Raw genomic sequence first — 18,827 nt, forward strand, 5'->3', positions numbered from 1 at the left:
GCTTCAGGTAATGTGAGTTGCGTGTTTATACTGAAGTTTTGTGTGTTTAGAGATAATATACTTGAAAAATTAGCAGCGCAGCGGTACAATTACTTAATTTTTATTTTTCCATTAAACATTTTTAAAGTAGATGTTTTATGGTAACACCATTTTAGCTTCGTAAAATATAAATTATACGTGGACGTACCATTTTAATACTAGGATTGCTAAGACATTTATCATTATAGCTTCTGATACCAAAAATATATATCCTAAGTAAATTTATAGTACTGCTTGTTAAGTGGTCCTAAAATAGAATATATTATGGGATAGAAGTTTTATTGTTTTAAGTTTTATTGTGTCATAAATATAAAATAAACAAATAATTCAAAAAGCTTTTTAATGGTGTTGAGGTAAAAATTATTATAAGTTTTTATTCTTAAACTAGCGTGTACCAGCGACTTCGTTCGCGTTGAATTAATCATTTGTAATGGTGATGATAAAGCAAAGCAAGAATTTCCATTAACATACAAACTGGATAAAATTTTCTGCCATTTATGTCAGCATGAGAAAAAACAATATGGCGATATTATTATATAACTTGGTAATATTTGAGAGGTAGTTTCATCTCGTTGGAATTTGACTTTCGAAAAATCCGTTTGCCAAAAATAAGCTTTTACGTCAAGCAGTTTAAACAGAATCGTAGTTATTTTAACCTAACTTTTTGTAACAACCTGTATGATTTTTTAAAAATTTCAAAAATATGTAAAAAAACCAAATAAAGTATGCCTGTCAAGCGTTTTCCCCGAGAGACTAACCGTTTTTTTAAATAACAAATATTGTAATATTTGAGGGCGTTTTTCACCCTCTTGGAATTTGAGATTCGAGAAACCCTTCTTTATCGAACCTCTACACTCATTAGTCAACTCCGTTTGCCAAAAATCAGCTTTAAACGTCAAGCAGTTTAGGCAAAATCGTGATTACTCAATGGTCCTATTTTATGTAACACCCTGTATAAATTTATAAAAAATCTTAAAATATGTAAAACAACAAAATGAAATATACGTGTTTAATAGTTTTTCCGAAAAACTCACCGGTTTTTAAATAAAAAATATTTTAATATTTGAGGATAGTTTCACCCCTTAGAATTCGAGTTTCGAAAAAATCCCTTCTTATCGAACCTCTGCAGCCTAAAGTCAATCTGTTTTCCAAAAATCAGCTTTTTTTACGTCAAGCGCTTTAAGCAGGATCGTGATTAATCAACGACCAGATTTTCGAAACACCCTGTATACATTTTTAAAAATCTTAAATATGTAAAAAGACAAAGTAAAATATACGTGTTTAAGCGTTTTTCGGAAACTTGACCGTTTTTCAAATAAAAAAATATTGTAATATTTGAGGGGTGGTTTCACTCTCTTGGAACTGGAATTTCGAAAAATCCCTTCTTATCGAACCTCTATACTCTAGAATCAACCTGTATGCCAAAATTGAGCTTCTTACGTTGAGTGGTTTGAGCAGGATCGTGATTAATCAGTATGTCAGTCACTTAAGGATTTTATATATTAGTATAGATTACGAACGATCGACAATTATACTGTTTAGCATATTATAATATTGCTCCATCTTTGTTTGTGGCTTCCTATATTTGGAATCGAAATTATCAACAGCTGTCGTCATTTTTTTAAATAAAAAGTTTCTAATTTTTTCATTTCAGTCAAATAACTATCTACTCAACATGTTTTTTTTTGTCAATAATGTCATATACTGACTATTTCCATTCTAAATTTTTGGGAACAGTTGCTCGTAGCGATTTTTACCAAGAGACATTTTTACATAAAAATTTCAAAATGTATATTTTTCACTCTTCAAAACAGTGTAGGTGGCGCCCTCTACAGGATATCAGAGTCATATTGTTTTAAATTCTCATGTCAAAAACTCCCAGACACCAATTTTCATCTAAATATTGACGTTACATCAGAAATTATTTGAAAAAATCGAAATAAAAAAGAAACTTCCATATCCTGTATCTCCGAAACGGTAAGAAAAGTATTTTAGAACATACATTTATAGGAACTTTTTTACTTATTTTTATCTGCAGAATATGCTGCCGAAGTTTTCAGAATACAGTTCGGACCACCCTGTTTAATAAATAATTAAACGACGCCGACCGGCGCTCACAACTGATGGAATGCTCTCTTGGTCAAAAGTTACTTCGCCGATTATTTTATTTTGTTATACTATACAATGGTGGGTATGCTAACATATATATTTTTGTAATGAGATAAAACAAAAATAAAGAGTAAACTTCTTTCACTACACTTTTTTATAATCCATCAATATAATTAGTTGCTCTATTAGCAACTACCTGAATTGACTAGAATTTCGTGGAAAATGTTTTCAGCCTAACTAAAAAGTAATCAATAGGTTGTATCCAGGTGGAGACTCGTAAAATGGGGTTGTAACGTTGTAATCTAGCAGTTCTTTTGAAGTATTAGCCGGTTTTAGTTTTTCAAATAACGATTTATCGAAAGCTGTAAGCAATTAGCATAACGACGGTGTTTTTTGTATGTTTGATCTATACAAAATAGTTTAGGCCATAGTTAACATAACATGGTTATACATAACATGGGCCGGCATGAAAAATATGTTGACACATTAAAATTTTCATGTACAATATATTCTGTTCTAGTGGGCTTTGATTATTTTATAAATAACCAATATGTACATTTTTCGATAAATTCGTTTGTAGAAGCGTTCGAGAAGCAACTCGAGAATGAAAGTCAACGCAATGCTGATTTTAGTATATATACAATAGGGTTGGTGCATTCTCCGACGGTGTTGCTACCATCATCGGAGAATATCGTAAACACACTGATATATACAAATATACAGGTTTAAATAGCGAGTATAGAAAAAAATACTATATAATTATTCTGAAAGTTTTAGGTAGTATAATTTGTGAAATTTCTAAAAATAAAAACAAAAAAGTAAATATTTTGATATCGTTAGAGGATCCAACTTGTATTATAATGTATTATTCCAGCTAAAAAACTGTTTACATGAGTTCAACTACGGTAGCGAGCATAGTATAGTTTTCCCTACCGGTTTTGCTGGTGGTCATAATTGGAGCTATTTCAGCTATAACGATTTTTTTTAAAGGTACATAATTATAATTTTAGAAGATGTTCCTAAAACATTTAATCACTAGTTGATTAAAAAAAATAAAAACCAAACCATTAATATTGCAAACTATATTTTATCCACTCATAGTATAATTGTCCGCTCATAGTATAATGTCTATTTATTTTTGTGATTATGTAACGAGCACTTTGTATACTTACCCCAGTGCAGTTATGACATTCACCGTGAAATTGCAAAAAATTTTAGAAAGCTGCGACCATTGCAAATAGTTAGCAATATAGTAACCCTTATTAACATACTAAAAGTCCCCATTTGTCCGGTGTGTGCGTCATCTGTAATTAATTCTCCTTTGTGTGCACTTCCGTTTAGGCCTAGGTCCGTCTAAAGCAAGCTAAAAGAATAAACAAACTATGGTCGAAAAGCTAGCAACGTTTTTGGGGGAATTTTAAAGAAAACTTTTAATAAAGCTCATTTTTTGATAGGGTGAATATGCCAGTGGTCGGACAGTTTAGAAAAAGCCGAGTTTAAATTGTTGATTAAATTTTCTTTATTAGTGGCAAGAAAATGACATTTTATGAAATAGATAGTGTGGTTATTGGGCTTCAAGTTAAATATAACAGTTTTTTTCATAAACCTACCAATAATTTTAATTATTTTTTTTAAGTGATAAAAGTGCTGTTTCGTTAGTAGTCGGACAATGTTTGCCAGTATTCGGTCGGGTAGTTACCATAAGTCGGACACTATGCGATTGGCTGATTCTGCACAGTCCCGTATTATACAGGGTATCCCAGAAATAAGTGTATTTTAACTGGTAGTATAGTTTAACCCCAGAAACACGCCTATGAAGTTTTTTTTGCGAAAATTTTTTTGGAATTTTTTTAGTTTTTATTTAAAAAAAATAATTTCTTGATAATATGGCAACATAAATAGTAGATTATATTTACAAGAAAGAAAAGATCCAATGGTTATCAAAATTTTAGCAAAAATTTTTTTTTGGAAATTTTCAAAGTAAAATAACTCCGTTATTTTGGACTTTTATCGAGATCTACCACCCCTTAAAATACTTGCAATTATTTCTGGGACACCCTGTATATTGTATATCGACATTGACACTAAAGTCTATAAACCAGACTAAATGAAATTTTGGCAAAAATGTTTAAATTTGTTGTATAATTTAAGATACCAAGTAGCTCTTCATTTGACTTTATAGAACAAATGATGTAACAGATATTTTATTTAGATTAAAGCTGCAAAAATTAGTTTAAACCGGATTTTATTATCGCTATGTTGGTCACATGGTGCCGTTTTCAGCAATGTTGTCGTTTATTATTTAACAATTATCCTAATGTCAGTCATTATTTTGTATAATTTCGTGTTGTTGTTGAATCTTTGTGAGTAATTCTCGTTTTTTTGCCTATTTTCATGGTCCTTTTTTAAAAATTGTACTTTAAAAACACAAACAGTTCTTTTAGGAACTAAATTTTCGAGTTTTTGTATTTCATTTCCTGAAATTGTATGTTGAAAATATGCCGAAGCATTGAAAGAGTCGAAGCAAAGAGCTTGTAGCTTCCCTGATAAACGAAGTAGCTTCCCTGATTTTGAACGAGAACGTGAAAATAAAGGTCCTTTATTACCCTTGACTGCAGTCAGAGAAGTACGTTTGATTGATAAGTACATTAGACCACTTTCAAAGTTATTTCTACGTTAGTTTTTATTAAATTCTGTGATTATTAGTTTGTGAATTAATAACACTCTCTTACTTGTTATTACCACTTATCGCGTTGTAAGATGTACATCAATAAATAAATAAATAAATAACCCATAATAATGCTTAGAATAATTTTCATAATGGACTAGTTTTTGCGAATATGTAATAAATAAAATAAGCTATAAAACAAATACATCAAATAATTACTAAAATATTATTTATTAAATTAAAAATAAAACGTAAAAATCTTTAAAAAATTATATAATAAATATATTGTTTGTCACATTTATATTAAAATTCATCTCATAAATATATCACAATCTGGCAGCGCTGACGCCATCGTTTGCCACTAAAAGTTAACACGTGTATCAGAAATTGTTTTGCGATTACCATATGTATAATTTTAAAGCAAATTTAATATTGAACATTATATATCGTTTATTATTGTATGTTATCTACAGACCGGACCACCGTAGTAGTAACATAGGCAGAACCGGACGAATTAGCGCATACCCGTCCGCCGGATAAAAAGCAGGCGAAAAAATACGATAAAATAAAAATAGGTAGATATGTGATAAGAATGTTTCAGAATTTGTATTTATTCGTGTTTTAATAGCCAAAACGAATACATAGATTCTCGCGACAGCTCTCGTGTAAAATTTATTTTTTAAGTAAAATAATGGATCTTTAGTTCGTGAGAAAATTCAAATTATAAAATGGTATTTCCAAAATAGGTCTTATCGGAATATACAAACATTTTTCCACAAACTTTTGTAAACAGGCCAATTCCCTCTTTACCTACTATATCAAGAGTTATTAATAATTTTGAAACACATGGGTGCGTTTTCCCACAAAAACACAAAAAGCCTGATGTGTTGATTAATGAAGAACAGGAGTTAAAGCAAGTGTCCATTTGTGCTACCGCGGATCAAAATCCCACGTTTTCAAGTAATCAAATTGCTGAGGTGGTTGCCCTGCCCACAATGCCCGTAGTGTTCACGAATATTTGAACAATACTTTTCCCAACCGTTTAATTAGTGGAGATGGAACTATTTTGTGGCCCGCTAGATCACCAGATCTTTCTCTCAATGATTTCTTTTTGTGGGGTTATGTAAAATCCAAAGTGTATGGTCATAATAGGGCTAATAATCTGGATGAGCTTCAAGTAAAAATACGAGAGGCTTTCCAAACTATTAGCCCTAATATGTTAGCCAATGTCAGACGGGGATTTTACGACCGCCTAGGCTTCTGTCTAGCACAAGAAAGTCTTTTTGAACACTTGTTATAACTTTTTCTATTTAGGGTAATATTTTAGTTTTTTTGGGGTTTAGAGAATTTATTTATTTTTAGTTTTGGCTTGTAAACACACTCAAATAATAAATATTTAAGTATTTTTATTTTAAATGTTACCTTAAGTGAAGGTAAACACTTGAAAAATGAAAATAATAAATACTCGGCACTCCTCGCATCGTATTCCTAGTCTGTCACGACCGACCCGTCCAAGCACAACTGCAACTGCGTACTGTCTGACCAGCCGACTAGCCGGCAGTGAATCTCGAGTACGAACGCAAATCGGGTAAACGTAAATTCGTCCGGTAACTTGCTATGTTACTAGTAGCCTGGTCTTCTCTGTATATGAAAAAAATCATCTTTAAACGATACCAACGCGGTTTATAAAACCATGCTTCCATTAGTAAACGGCGCGTTCGATTTTTCTTCTTCTAGGCACAATTTTTTCAACCAGGAAAATAAAGTGACCAATATGGTATGTGCACTTACGCTGTTACTCACCTCTTCTTCTTCTTTTTTATCCGTTAATATAGCAAAATTGTGATCGATAACAGACTGGTAGAGCTTCAACTGAAGATCCGACATAGGACAATACACTAAAAGTTCTTTCTTAGGCACCATATCAATTAAAACATCCTTTTTCAATCTTCTCAACATGAACGGGGTGAGGACTTTGTGAATTTTACTAACCAAGTTATTAGACTCTTCTTGTTTTATCAGTTGACCTTCATTCTATGTTTAAAATTATGTAGTATAAAGTTTGATTTTCGTGCATCCGTTGTCCGACGATAGGATATTAATTATAATGGTTGAATTTAAAGACTTCGATTGGTTAGAAAATTAGGCAGTTTTTAAATTTATTGCATTTTCATGCCTCCGTTCATCGGATGTACGATTTGCTTGTGATTGGTGTCATTTTATATTTTCATTTCCATAACGATTTCGCTGTTTTACGTGTAGTCTAAGAGCTAGCAACGTTTTCGAGAGAGAATTTTAAGAAAGCTGGTTCTTCAATATATCTTTTGCTATGCTCCGCTGAACTGAGTGCGGACCGCCTGGCTGCCGGTAGACGTTGCGTTCACTACTGCGCATCATATCTATATTCAACACCTGTTCACTACTGCGCATCACAAATTCGCCCTATATTTCAGGAACTAAGGAGGCTAGGACCTTATGTATGTGTAGCATATTTAGTTTCATAAAAAAGTAGCAAAGTACTGTGAAAATCGCATCATTGTATCTCTACTCATAAACGAGAAATCCCATAAAACACACGAAAATGGGATACCCTGTACAGGGGGCTCGAATTCGACGCTCATCATTGGGATTTCGGAAACTGTAAGAGATACAGGATCAATTAAATGGAAGCAAAGTTGCGCAATTTGATGCTCAATAAAATGCCGTATTGCATTTTTATTTTTTTGCATAAAATATTCTGGTGATAGAATTTTCTGTACGAAACGTCGGCAAATATCAAAATGACTATATATAGTGTTTTAAGAGTGACGAAAGGATTTAATTAAATTGAAAAAAAAATCAGGTCCGTATTTAAAAAAATTAAGTTGATGATGGTCGCCAGAAGCCGAAACGTCAAAGTCAATATATAATCACACAGAGTTAAAGAGCAGAAAAAGTGGCCATGAAAATGTGTTTTTCATTTTAAGTTATCTTAACAAATAAAACCAGGAAACAATAGAAAACAAAATTGAAAATTCCGTTTTTTTACCGGAATTTTTCAAAATGCAATACGGCATTTTATTGAGCATCAAATTGCGCAACTTTGCCTCCATTTAACCGATCCTGTGTATCTCCTACTGTTTCCGAAATCCCAATGATGAGCGTCGAATTCAAGCCACCCTGTACAGATGTGATGTGCAGTAGTAAAATGCGCCGATGTGATGCGCAGTAATCTACCGGCAGCCAGACGGTCCGCACTTTGGTCAAGAGAGCATACCAAAAGATACATTAAAGAACCGGCTTTCTTAAAATTATCGTTTTCCCGACGGTGCTAGCTTTTGTACTATTATATTTCTATTAAGGTTGGATTAAGTTTGTCCAAAAAGTGTTAAAACGTCCGTTATCGTACGATCTTTCTCCGTTGACAGGCTGAAGTAAAAAATTTACGGATGAAAAGTGGCGCGAAACCGCTATGACCAATCAGAGCGCCATCAAACCATCGTATCAACGGATAACGGACACATGAAAATCAAGCTTAAGAGCTTGATTTATTTAAACAACCAAACAGGAATTGTACAAAAATTCGTGTGACCTACCTGAATGTCTTCCATTAAAAACAATTCGGTAAATGTTTCCATATCGTTAAAAAGGGTAGGCAAAAGGAAATTTAACAATGCCCATAATTCCATCATGTTGTTCTGTAGAGGTGTTCCAGTTAATATAATTCTGTTTTCGGATTTGAACTCTCTCAATTTCCTTAAACGTGAAAATAAATAACAAATATTAAAATTGCAAAGTTATACAGGGTGTTTCAAAAAACATGTGCCATCCCTCGTGGGGAGGTTCCTCACGTAAAAATACCATTTATTTTTTATATTAATATATGTAAGTCTGATTCTGCTTTGTTTTGTAGCTACAGGAGTCTAAATACTTTAATATTCTTCCTGCGCTTTTAGCGATTCAAATGAAATTTTGAGTCCTATAGTTAACTATAGTTCATACCAAATAAACTTTTAGTCACGTGATTAAGCTTCACCGGTACAACGTCTTACATATTTTCTTTTAATCAAAATATTTTAGGAAACAAAAACAAATTAATTATAAATATAAAGAGAGTTATTATTTACATCAACAAAACTCACCTCCTTAACAGTACTTAAGGGGCATAAAGGGCCATTGCCATTACCTACCGCTTTCCCGTTCAAAATATTCTAATAAAGTTGCGATGAGTTTTTTACTGCTATTAAGCTTACTTGTACACTTCGCACTAAAAGAGGTTCTAAAAAGAACAATGTTCGACTGCAAGGTCTGCTAGTAAAAATATTTAAGCTAATCTCAACACAATTCATTTAAACCAAAAACTAGTAATACAAAACTAAAGTGTCAAAACCGATTGACAATGTCAGGAAATAAATAAATAAATATGGTAACTTGACATTTTTTACAGCAGAGCCTCCACTTGAATCCCAAGCGGGAAATTTAAATTCCCTATAGTCGGCGCGGCGCATGTAGTTATGAACCGCATTTTACAATTTCAAATAAATCATATGGGAAAATATCAAAAGTTGACATATGGTATGTCATTCTATTTAGATTTGTCGACGTGGTAGCAAGGCGGCTGCGGATTCAAGTTATTAGAATAAAGTGCCTGAGAAAGCCCACTATGTTGGAGCGAAACGTCGCATAAAAAAAAGTTTCCATCTTCAATTAATAAAAAAAACCTCATACCCCAGAAAATGAAAAAAAATATATGGATATAAATTCTATTTAGAGTGTCATTTTCTATCCAATAAAATTAAAAAATACAGAGGGTGCCATTTAAAAATCAAAAGTTGTAGTCATTTCCGGTGAAACCGGAAGTGACCGAAAACAATTGAATGTGTCAATCAATCCTAATTTATGTCATATACTAACATACCAAATCTCGTTGTTTTATCTGAAAAAATAAAAAAAGTTATAGGGGGTGAACCACTTTTGAGACGCAGCCGGTATATATTTATCCGTTGCATATCTGAGGGACAAAATTTTACAACCTACATCGACAATGCTTTGAAATAAACAAAATCAAGCGATCAAGGGAATCGCTCGCCGCTTGCTACTTGCCATTCATCACCGAAAGAATATGTGCCCTGCGCAAGCAACTTACTGCTTGGCGCTTGGCGTTAAGGAGTACTTACAACAAGCGACGGGTGAAAAACCGTATTTTTAAATATGAGTGAAATATCGCTCGAGCGATCACTCAGTTATTGCAATCGCTTGAAACTCGAGTACTCGATTATTGAAATTAATCGGTTTTTCCCATCACTAATCTTTTCGGACCTTTCCTTAAACTTTCTAATCTTCTTTCTGACAATACGAATCGAATGACACCACATTCGTAATTTTCGGAGAATATTGAAAAATTTTACTAAAAATGGTACATGTGAACCAGACTATAGTACTTACAGAGCTAACTGACTCTTGTGGTTCTTGATTCGATGTCCCTCGTCTACGATAATATACTTCCATTTCATCCTCAAAAACTTGCTAGATTCCATCACGGGTACCTGGTACGACGTGATCACTACGGGGTAAGTTTGCAACGCGCCTATGGTGTATTTTCTGAAGATTTTCGGCAAATTTTCCTGTCTCGATTCCGTCTTGCCGTAGAGGACCACCACGGGCACCTCCGGGGCGAAACGTTTGAATTCGCTCGCCCAATTCGGAATGGTGGACAGGGGGGCGACGATGAGGAACGGTCCGGGCACGTTTCTCTTCAGGAGAACGCAAATTAGAGCTATGATTTGCACGGTTTTTCCTAGACCCATCTCGTCGGCCAGGATGCCGTTGGTGCCGTTTATGAACAAAGTCTAAAGAAAATATTAAATATAGTGTTACAGGTATAGTCCACATTGTATGGAAAACCGGCATAGCGTGGCGTCAATACAAGTTAAATTTATTGAATCAATTAATAATTATAATTAGACTAAAGTGTCTAACACAATGGCATCATAAAATTCATATTTGTAGATATTGGTTTGGTTTGCACTACACTAAATGTCAAAAGGCTTGGCGCATTTCAGTTGATTTCAAAACATTCCGACCGCAGCGCTCTCTACGGCAGAAATCAGAAATTTTCCCTATGTATTTCACGCAGTCTCGGTTACAGTTCATGTTGAGCATATTAAAATAATCTTGAAATCGTGGCTTTGTCATAATATCTAAGTATTTTATTATTTATTTTATTTTTTGCTAGTGCAGTTATTGAAACTATAAAACATTCAGGTACGAGGTTTATGTGATGTAACGTTGTTTCGGGTAGTAAAAATTAAGTAAAAATGAACTTGAACTGGGCGTCGCGGTGTGTTCTGACAATTTCAAATGTTAGTTAAATTTGAACTAATGCTAACCTAACCGAAAAAATGTTAACGCGTACAGGAGAGCGTAGTTAGGACGTTGTTGGGTGCAATAACATTCAACAACTCAACTTTCCCGGATACTCAACTCTCCCGAAACAGAAACTCTCTCAAAAACAAAAATTAATTCAAGCAGTTCGAGAAAACAAGTAAGTAAACAAAGTGCTCATTACATAATCAAAAAATTAAATAGATATACCGGGTGCGTCTCAAAAGTGGCTCACCCCTATAACTTTTTAATTTTTTCAGATACAAAAACGAGATTTGGTATGTTAGCATATGACATAAATAAATTAGGATTGATTGAGGTATTCAATTGTTTTTGGTCACTTCCTGTTTCACCGGAAATGACTACAACTTGATTTTTAAATGACACCCTCGGTATTTTTTTACTTTATTCGATAGAAAATGACATTTTGAATAGAATGACATATCATATGTCAACTTTTGACATTCTCGCTTAGTAAAAAATTATATTTTAAAATTCAATCTAGATTGTCATGCCTTTATTAAAAACACTAATTCTTAATCAAAGAGCCTTGAAAAAATAGGTTTGATCGTCTAATATTTTTAATATCTTGTCCTGACCAGTTAGAAAATGCGCAAATCGTATTTTTAATCATATCTCAACTTTTTCAAATGGAACAAGGGTGGCTCATTAGAGTATTTCGAAAAAGCATTTTTTTACGAATAATTTGATACCATACACTTGGTATTTCGAGTCAAATTTTCGTTACAAACCGCCAGTTATAATTTCAAATAAACCATATGCGAAATGTTACAAGTTGACCTATGATATGTCATTCTATTCAGAGTGTCATTTTCTATCGAATAAAGTAAAAGAACACCGAGGTGATATTTAAAAATCAAAAGTTGTAGTCATTTCCGGTGAAACAGGAAGTGACCGAAAACAACTGAATACGTCAATCAATGCTATTTTATGTCATATACTAACATACCAAATCTCGTTTTTTTACTTAAAAAGTTATAAAAGTGAGCCACTTTTGAGATGCACCCGGTATACTATGAGCGGATAAAATATAATTTGAAATATTAATGGTATACTTTTTTTAATCGACTAGTGATTAAATGTTTTATGAACATCTTCTAAAATTATAATTATGTACCTTTAAAAAAAATTCGTTATAGCTGAAATAGTCCTAGTTATGACCCCACTAGCAAAACCGGTGATTAAAACTATGCTCGCTACCGTAGTTGAACTAATCTAAAAAGTTTTTTTAGCTAGAATAATAAATTACAATACAAGTTAGACCTTTTGAAGATATCAAAATATTTACTTTTTCAGTTTTATTTTTAGAATTTTCGCAAATTATACTTCTGTGCACTTTTAGAATAATTATATAATACATTTTTCGTATACTCGCTATTTAAACCCGTGTACAGGGGCGCCTCTCATACACCGCGGAAGCTCCAAGGAGAACGGTAGCACAACGGTAGTTTATATCAAAATAAAATTTTGGCAGCATATGTAGGTTGACTGAAAGCATTTTATAAAAATATAGATTATAGAGAATAGAATACCCAAAAAAAGTTACACATCAAAGTTGTGTTTTTTCTAATGGAACACTATATATTAATTGATTTTCGGATTCTAGGAAAAAAATAAAGGTGAGATTTATTAAAGAAGCATATACCTAAAATCTAAGGATTTTGACATATTTCACATTTTGTGAAAACGAAGAGTAAATTTTAAATTTCGATAACAGCTACCTAAATTTTAGTTCACCTTGTATAGCCTGATATTTAATTACAGTAACAATTGTATTTTAAACCAAATTGAAATTTGACCAGAAAAGTTACACAGGGTGAGACAAAATTAATATGGAACATTAGTCACTTTTAAAAGCAAGTTACTCCTTTATTTTAAATGGAACACCCAGTATATTTTTTGGGTGTTCAATGAGGAATTTATATATTTCAGGTTGCCTACCCCTCAGACAAAGATTTTCCTAGATATTTTAATTTTTATGATTTTGCGTCAGTAGATCTTTATTATTTGAAAAAATCTAGGTGGCTGTGTGATATACCTTTTGTTAATCCTGTTAACTGCATAAAATGATCGTCTTTCCAAAAGAAACTTTTCATTTTAAACGGCAGATGTGGAGTTCTACGTCGAAAAGCAGCTACAATAATTTCTCTCATGTTGTTGACAATAGTTGGTCGAGTTTTGTAAACACTGTCTTTAACATATCCCCATAAAAAAATCCAGACTAGATAAAATAAGGAGCATTTAAGTATTTTATTAATTGATGAATGCACACTGCATTCGCCAACTAATAGAATCACATCAGTTCTCTCTGATGTAGGATAAATTTGCATTTTCGGCAAATTTATGAAAACTTTTTTTGTTTTAACTAACACAAAATGATAACTAGTTGTTAAAGATGGACTAATCAGACAGTTATGTTGAAGTAACGTCAGAAATATCACCAGCCACCTTGATTTTATCAAATAATAAAGATCTACACAGATCAAATCATTAAATGAAAATATCTAGAAAAACCTTTATTTGAGGGGTAGGCAACCTTAATAGCATTTTGAAGATACAAGAATTCTCGATCGGAATAATATACTGGGTGTTCCATTTAAAATAAAAGAGTAACATGCTTTTAAATGTGACCAATGTTCAATATTAATTTTGTCTCACCCTGTATAACTTTTTGAACCAAGTTTTAATTTGATTTAAAGTACAATAGTTAATTTAACTACATATTAGGCTTGGGTAAATTCCAATTTAGGTAGATTTTATTGTAATTTAAAAATTGTTCTATATTTCTAGAAAATGTTAAATATGCCAAAAACCTTACATTTTAGTCATATAGTCTCATATAAAACTCACCTTTATTTTTCTCCCAGAATCCTAAAATCAATTAATATATAGGGTGTTCCATTACAAAAAACACAACTTTATATGTAACTTTTTTTGGCGACACCCTGTAGAACTCTCTCTATTTTTAAAAAGTGCTCTGATTAACCTACATATGCTCACAAAATTTCATTTCAATATAAACTGTCGTTCTCATTGGCGTATGAGAGGCACCACCCTGTATTTGTATATAATAGTTATTTACGATATTCTCCGATGGTGGCAGCAGGGGGGTGACAGTAAACCGGAAAATTGGAAACAGTTGTGGCGCGGTTCTACCCAGGCAGAAAGCATGGCCTTCTAAACTGTCCTAGACAAAAATCTGAATATTTCTATATGATTTCTGTCAATTTCTGCTACGGAACATTTTTATGCACGTCGGCGTCCTGTTCTTTTGTCTTTTGTCTGTGTGTCAGCGTCAGCTCCCGAGGCCTCTGGCGAGGTCGGGCGCCATTTTAATCTTTGCCGTTTTTTTTAATAAGCTCTATAATGAATCTATTTGTGCCCAAGGCTGGTTTAAATCCACGTGTTCCCCAATTATTTTCTTTTGTCCTCCTAAGAAGTCTGTGCCTAAAAAATAGCGATAAATATACTGCACAAAATGTTACCAAAAAAACTGCCATCGTTATCATTTTCATTTTTCAATGTATCCGAATCCCACTGAAATATTCGGATAACGTCTGGAAATTAGGCACAAGCAGATATGCATATGTCACTGCAGAATGCCCAATACGAAGCATATGTACTCTGGGTTCATCCGCTCGTTCTAGTGTAAAACGTAAGGATGGGTTTGACGGATCTTATTTTACTGCGCGAAGCTTTAAAGGCTTACTTGTCCACTCATCATGCCATTCCCTTTCTGCTTGTTTATGTAATAGTACTTTAAGATCATATAACTACTACTTTTCACTAAAATATTAAGCTATTTAAAAGAACACTGTAATAACCGGTCGAGTGGTTTAATCCCAAGAATGAGTCCAAGACCGAACCGTGGGGGTTCATCTACAAGGGGATCAATGAAGTCTTCGACAGGTTCTTGTTGTTGATGTAATGCTGACGGATGTTGACGTAATAAGGTAAGTGGCAGTATATAACCAATATAACAAAAGTCAATGGTATCTCATCTAGCAGCTTGCCGAGCAGCATCATCTTACATAATGTTGCCAAGAATATTAGTGCAGCTTGGGAACCACATAAACGTGAGTTTATTTCCCTTTTCACTGCACTTTCGAATAAAAGTCTGAATTTTTCGTTTCAGTCGATCTTGGACAATTATGTCATAATTTTAGACACGATCTCTAAAGAGTCATAGACAATTATAGCTCAGTTTGATAGTATTCCGCGATGATATAGAATAAGGCTTTCCAGATAGTAAAATGTTCTGTGAAGAAAGCGGATGCTTCATGTCACAAAGTCCATTGGAAAGCTAGCCCGTTGATAATAAAATCAAATTGGTTACAAGTTGGTATAAACCTGACGGAGGATGGTCAGCCAACAATTCCTTGCCTCACGTCGATATAAATTTATCATACAATAAACAATATAAATTATATCAATTAAAATAACTATCAGATGCAAGTAACTGAAGGTTAAGTTCATCGCGGTCATCGCTAAGTTAGTGGAATTATGTTGTAAACTGTTTAATTACGTAATCGCACGTAATCGCCGATGACCAGCGATGACAAGACATCAATCAAGAGAGTATAAAGAAGATATCGCAACTAGTTAGTCGGAAAGTAGAGTCTTTTAACTGACAGTTAGTTAATCAGTTATTCGGAGTGAAGACCATGATTACGTCCATGTAAGTATCTTCTGTATACTCATAAATAAAAACTCCCTCATTTTCCTATTGCATTTATAATTAATAACTATTGCGTCAAAGGCCTTGTGACAACCAATGAACCAATACAGATCGTGGAAAGATTTTGTTTGGAAATATTATACCTTGTGGGTGATATCTTGGAAATCGATAGTAGTATAGCGATAGATTGGAAAAACAAGTCAAGATGATTTTGAAGTCAAGATTTTTTGAGGTACCAATTTTGTATTGTTAATCTAAGCAATTTTGTACCTCCATCAAAAAACTACTCATTAATTGACTGGTTTTCTCATTCAGCTAAAAATAAATTTATTTGACAAGATGTTTCTTAAAGTTTGTGTTGGAACCTTTGGTGTAACAGCAACAAAATAAAACACTAACTTATCACAATACACTTTACTTTTAAACACTTGATATAGCATCATCGGCAGATAATTAAAACCCTTTGTTTTGTGTTTTAACTAATATGGTTAGCAAAACGCTTGTCCAATGTTAAAAGTAAAGTGTTTTGGTGTATTGCGGCGAATTAGTGTTTTATTTTGCTGAAGGTGTTCCCTGCAGCTGGAGAATGTCTTTTAGCAGACGGGCTAAAAGGCTGTATGTATAAAAAGCTCGAAAGTTTCCAGATATTTCGAGAACCTTCTTATATATTAGTCGGTTTAGAAATTTTTCTACGTTGTGCGATACCCAATTTCCAGCCTGTTCTATTCGTACAATCCTCATTGACAGGTTTGTTTCACTCATCGCTTTGTGTACGCTTTTTTTGCCATTCCAATTTCGGTCTTCCCTTATTGGGTTTCTTCTGCCCTTTGTTGCCAATTGATTATTTTCTTGGGCTATCTAGTATCCTTCATTCGCTCTACATGTCCGTACCAGATCAGCTGCTTTTCTCTATATACTGTGTTATCGTACCTTCTATACCCATTTGTTGTTTTATGAGGTATTATTTCTTATTCGTTTGTTGTCTTGAAATTCCCATTGATCTTCAAATAGCACCCATTTCTACGGCCTCTATCCTCTTCTTGTATATCTCAGTTATTCTCTATGTTTTCTGCTCCATACAGGAGGTTGCTCTCTTTATCATGGTTTTATATATATTGAATTTGATTTGCTCCATAAGATTCCATTTAGACATCCGATTATTTTTTCGCGTTGATAATCCTTTTCTCTATTTCTCCGCCGTGTTCCAGTGTTATCAATGTAATTCCCAGGTATTCATACTCTTGACACTGAATAATTTCGTGACCGTTGTCCAAGTTCAAATTTCCTTCTTGTGCGCCTATACATAGATATTTTGTTTTGGCTATGTTAACTGTCAAGCCCCATTCTCCGTATTCTTCAATAAGTTTTCTTAGCATATATTGCATATCATCTTTGTCATTGGCGACTATTATTTGATCGTCTGCGAATTGAAGTGTGAACAAACTTAAGAGAGAACCTTCTTAACCTCCACCAAATTGATTTATAGGTTTAATTTTTCATTTGGTATTAGCTTAGTGCAGTGGCTACGAAAGCTCAATAAAGCTAGGGTATAGAGACAGGTAGATTTTACGCCAGAATGTCTCCATTTGCTAGTAAATTTCCTTAGAAGTTTATAATAAATCCAAAAAGCGCGATAGTTTTGTTACGTAGGTATTATTCCTGTAATTTTATGTATTTTTATTAAGAACGTCTAATGTTATACATATATGCGTGCCTCATTATGAGTTTTTTTTTGTGGGGAAAAATCTGCAAATCAGAGACCGGTATGCCCTGTATCCATGAAATCTTAATTTTTAGGACTCTTAGTTTTTCGTATAGAACTCTTCGTTCAGCTGTCCATCGGTTACATTCCAAAAGGGTATGCTCCACCGTATCAGCATCGGAGTCGCCATATAGACATCTCGGGCTATCAGCTAACTTTATTTTATGTAGGTAATACCTGAAACAACCGTGGCCAGAAAGGAATTGACTCATGGCAGAGCTCATTTCTCCATATTCTCTATTTATCCAACACTCTAGGTTCTTTATAGGTTCTAGTCCATTTACCTTTCCCATTTCTGTTTTCACCCCATCTTTTACACCATATTTCCAGAACTCTATTTCTACTTTCTTCCGCTGTTCTTCCTGAACGTTCCTGCCTTTCCATTCTTTCTTCAATTACAATGTCTATCGAGGCCATTGAGCTCAGAATTGTGCAGCCTCCGCAGATATCGTCCTGTATCCATGAGATACTCTTATGGCCAATCTTCGTTGCACTGCAAGAAGTTTCTCTCTATTTCTCCCCAAATTTCGGATCCATACAGAATTCTAGATGCTGGTACAGCAGCTAGCACTCGGCGTTTGGTTTGACACAAGGTAGACCAGTTTGGCATAATTCTGGATTACATGGCCCCCTGTTCTTCTGCTTTCAAAACTGTATGGCGGATATGCTCAGAAAAGCCTCCTCCCGCTTGGAAAACAATTCCCAAATATTGTATTGTTTTCTTTGGTACAATTATATTTTGTTTCACATGAAAACGTACACTGCGTGATTTTCGGTTAAAAACCAAAATAACTGCCTCCGTTTTGTGCGGCGCTATTTCTAGTCCCACCTCATCCATTCATGAGCACACCTGCTCCGATACTCTTTCCGCAGTTCTAACGAGGTCTTCGGTACATTTAGCATTTACCATCAGCGCAACATCATCTGCAGATGCTATGAATTCTACTTCTGCTGGGTATTCCATACGAAGGAGTCCATCATACAGTACGTTCCATAGTAAAGGACCCAGTATAGATCCCTGAGGTACACCTTTAGATACTTTAACTTCTGCATCCTCTACAATAACGCATCTTTCGCTTAGATAAGCTTTTATATTTTCCACTAAATATAAACTCATTATGAGCTATTTTGTATTTGGTTGTAATAGTAATTAACGTAAATAATAAAGAATGTAAAATACAGCTTAT

General features: G+C 33.7%; 1 protein-coding gene across 1 annotated transcript in view; it reads right to left on the reverse strand.

The window, feature by feature from the left end:
* The window catches only part of LOC115886537 (lymphoid-specific helicase-like), a 50,753-nt gene extending 35,832 nt beyond the window's left edge, over positions 1-14,921 (reverse strand). Inside the window, exons 1-4 of the mRNA XM_030905751.1 lie at positions 14,910-14,921; positions 10,241-10,644; positions 8,392-8,551; positions 6,620-6,850 (exon numbers count right to left, since the gene is read on the reverse strand). Of these exons, the coding sequence (XP_030761611.1) occupies positions 6,620-6,850; positions 8,392-8,551; positions 10,241-10,644; positions 14,910-14,921 (807 nt within the window). The remainder of the gene's footprint in view (positions 1-6,619; positions 6,851-8,391; positions 8,552-10,240; positions 10,645-14,909) is intronic.
* Positions 14,922-18,827: the final 3,906 nt, after the last annotated feature.

The sequence above is a fragment of the Sitophilus oryzae genome, unplaced genomic scaffold (genome assembly GCF_002938485.1).
Source record: "Sitophilus oryzae breed Bouriz unplaced genomic scaffold, Soryzae_2.0 scaffold_1145_pilon_pilon, whole genome shotgun sequence".
In the NCBI taxonomy this organism is placed as follows: Eukaryota; Metazoa; Arthropoda; class Insecta; order Coleoptera; family Curculionidae; genus Sitophilus; species Sitophilus oryzae.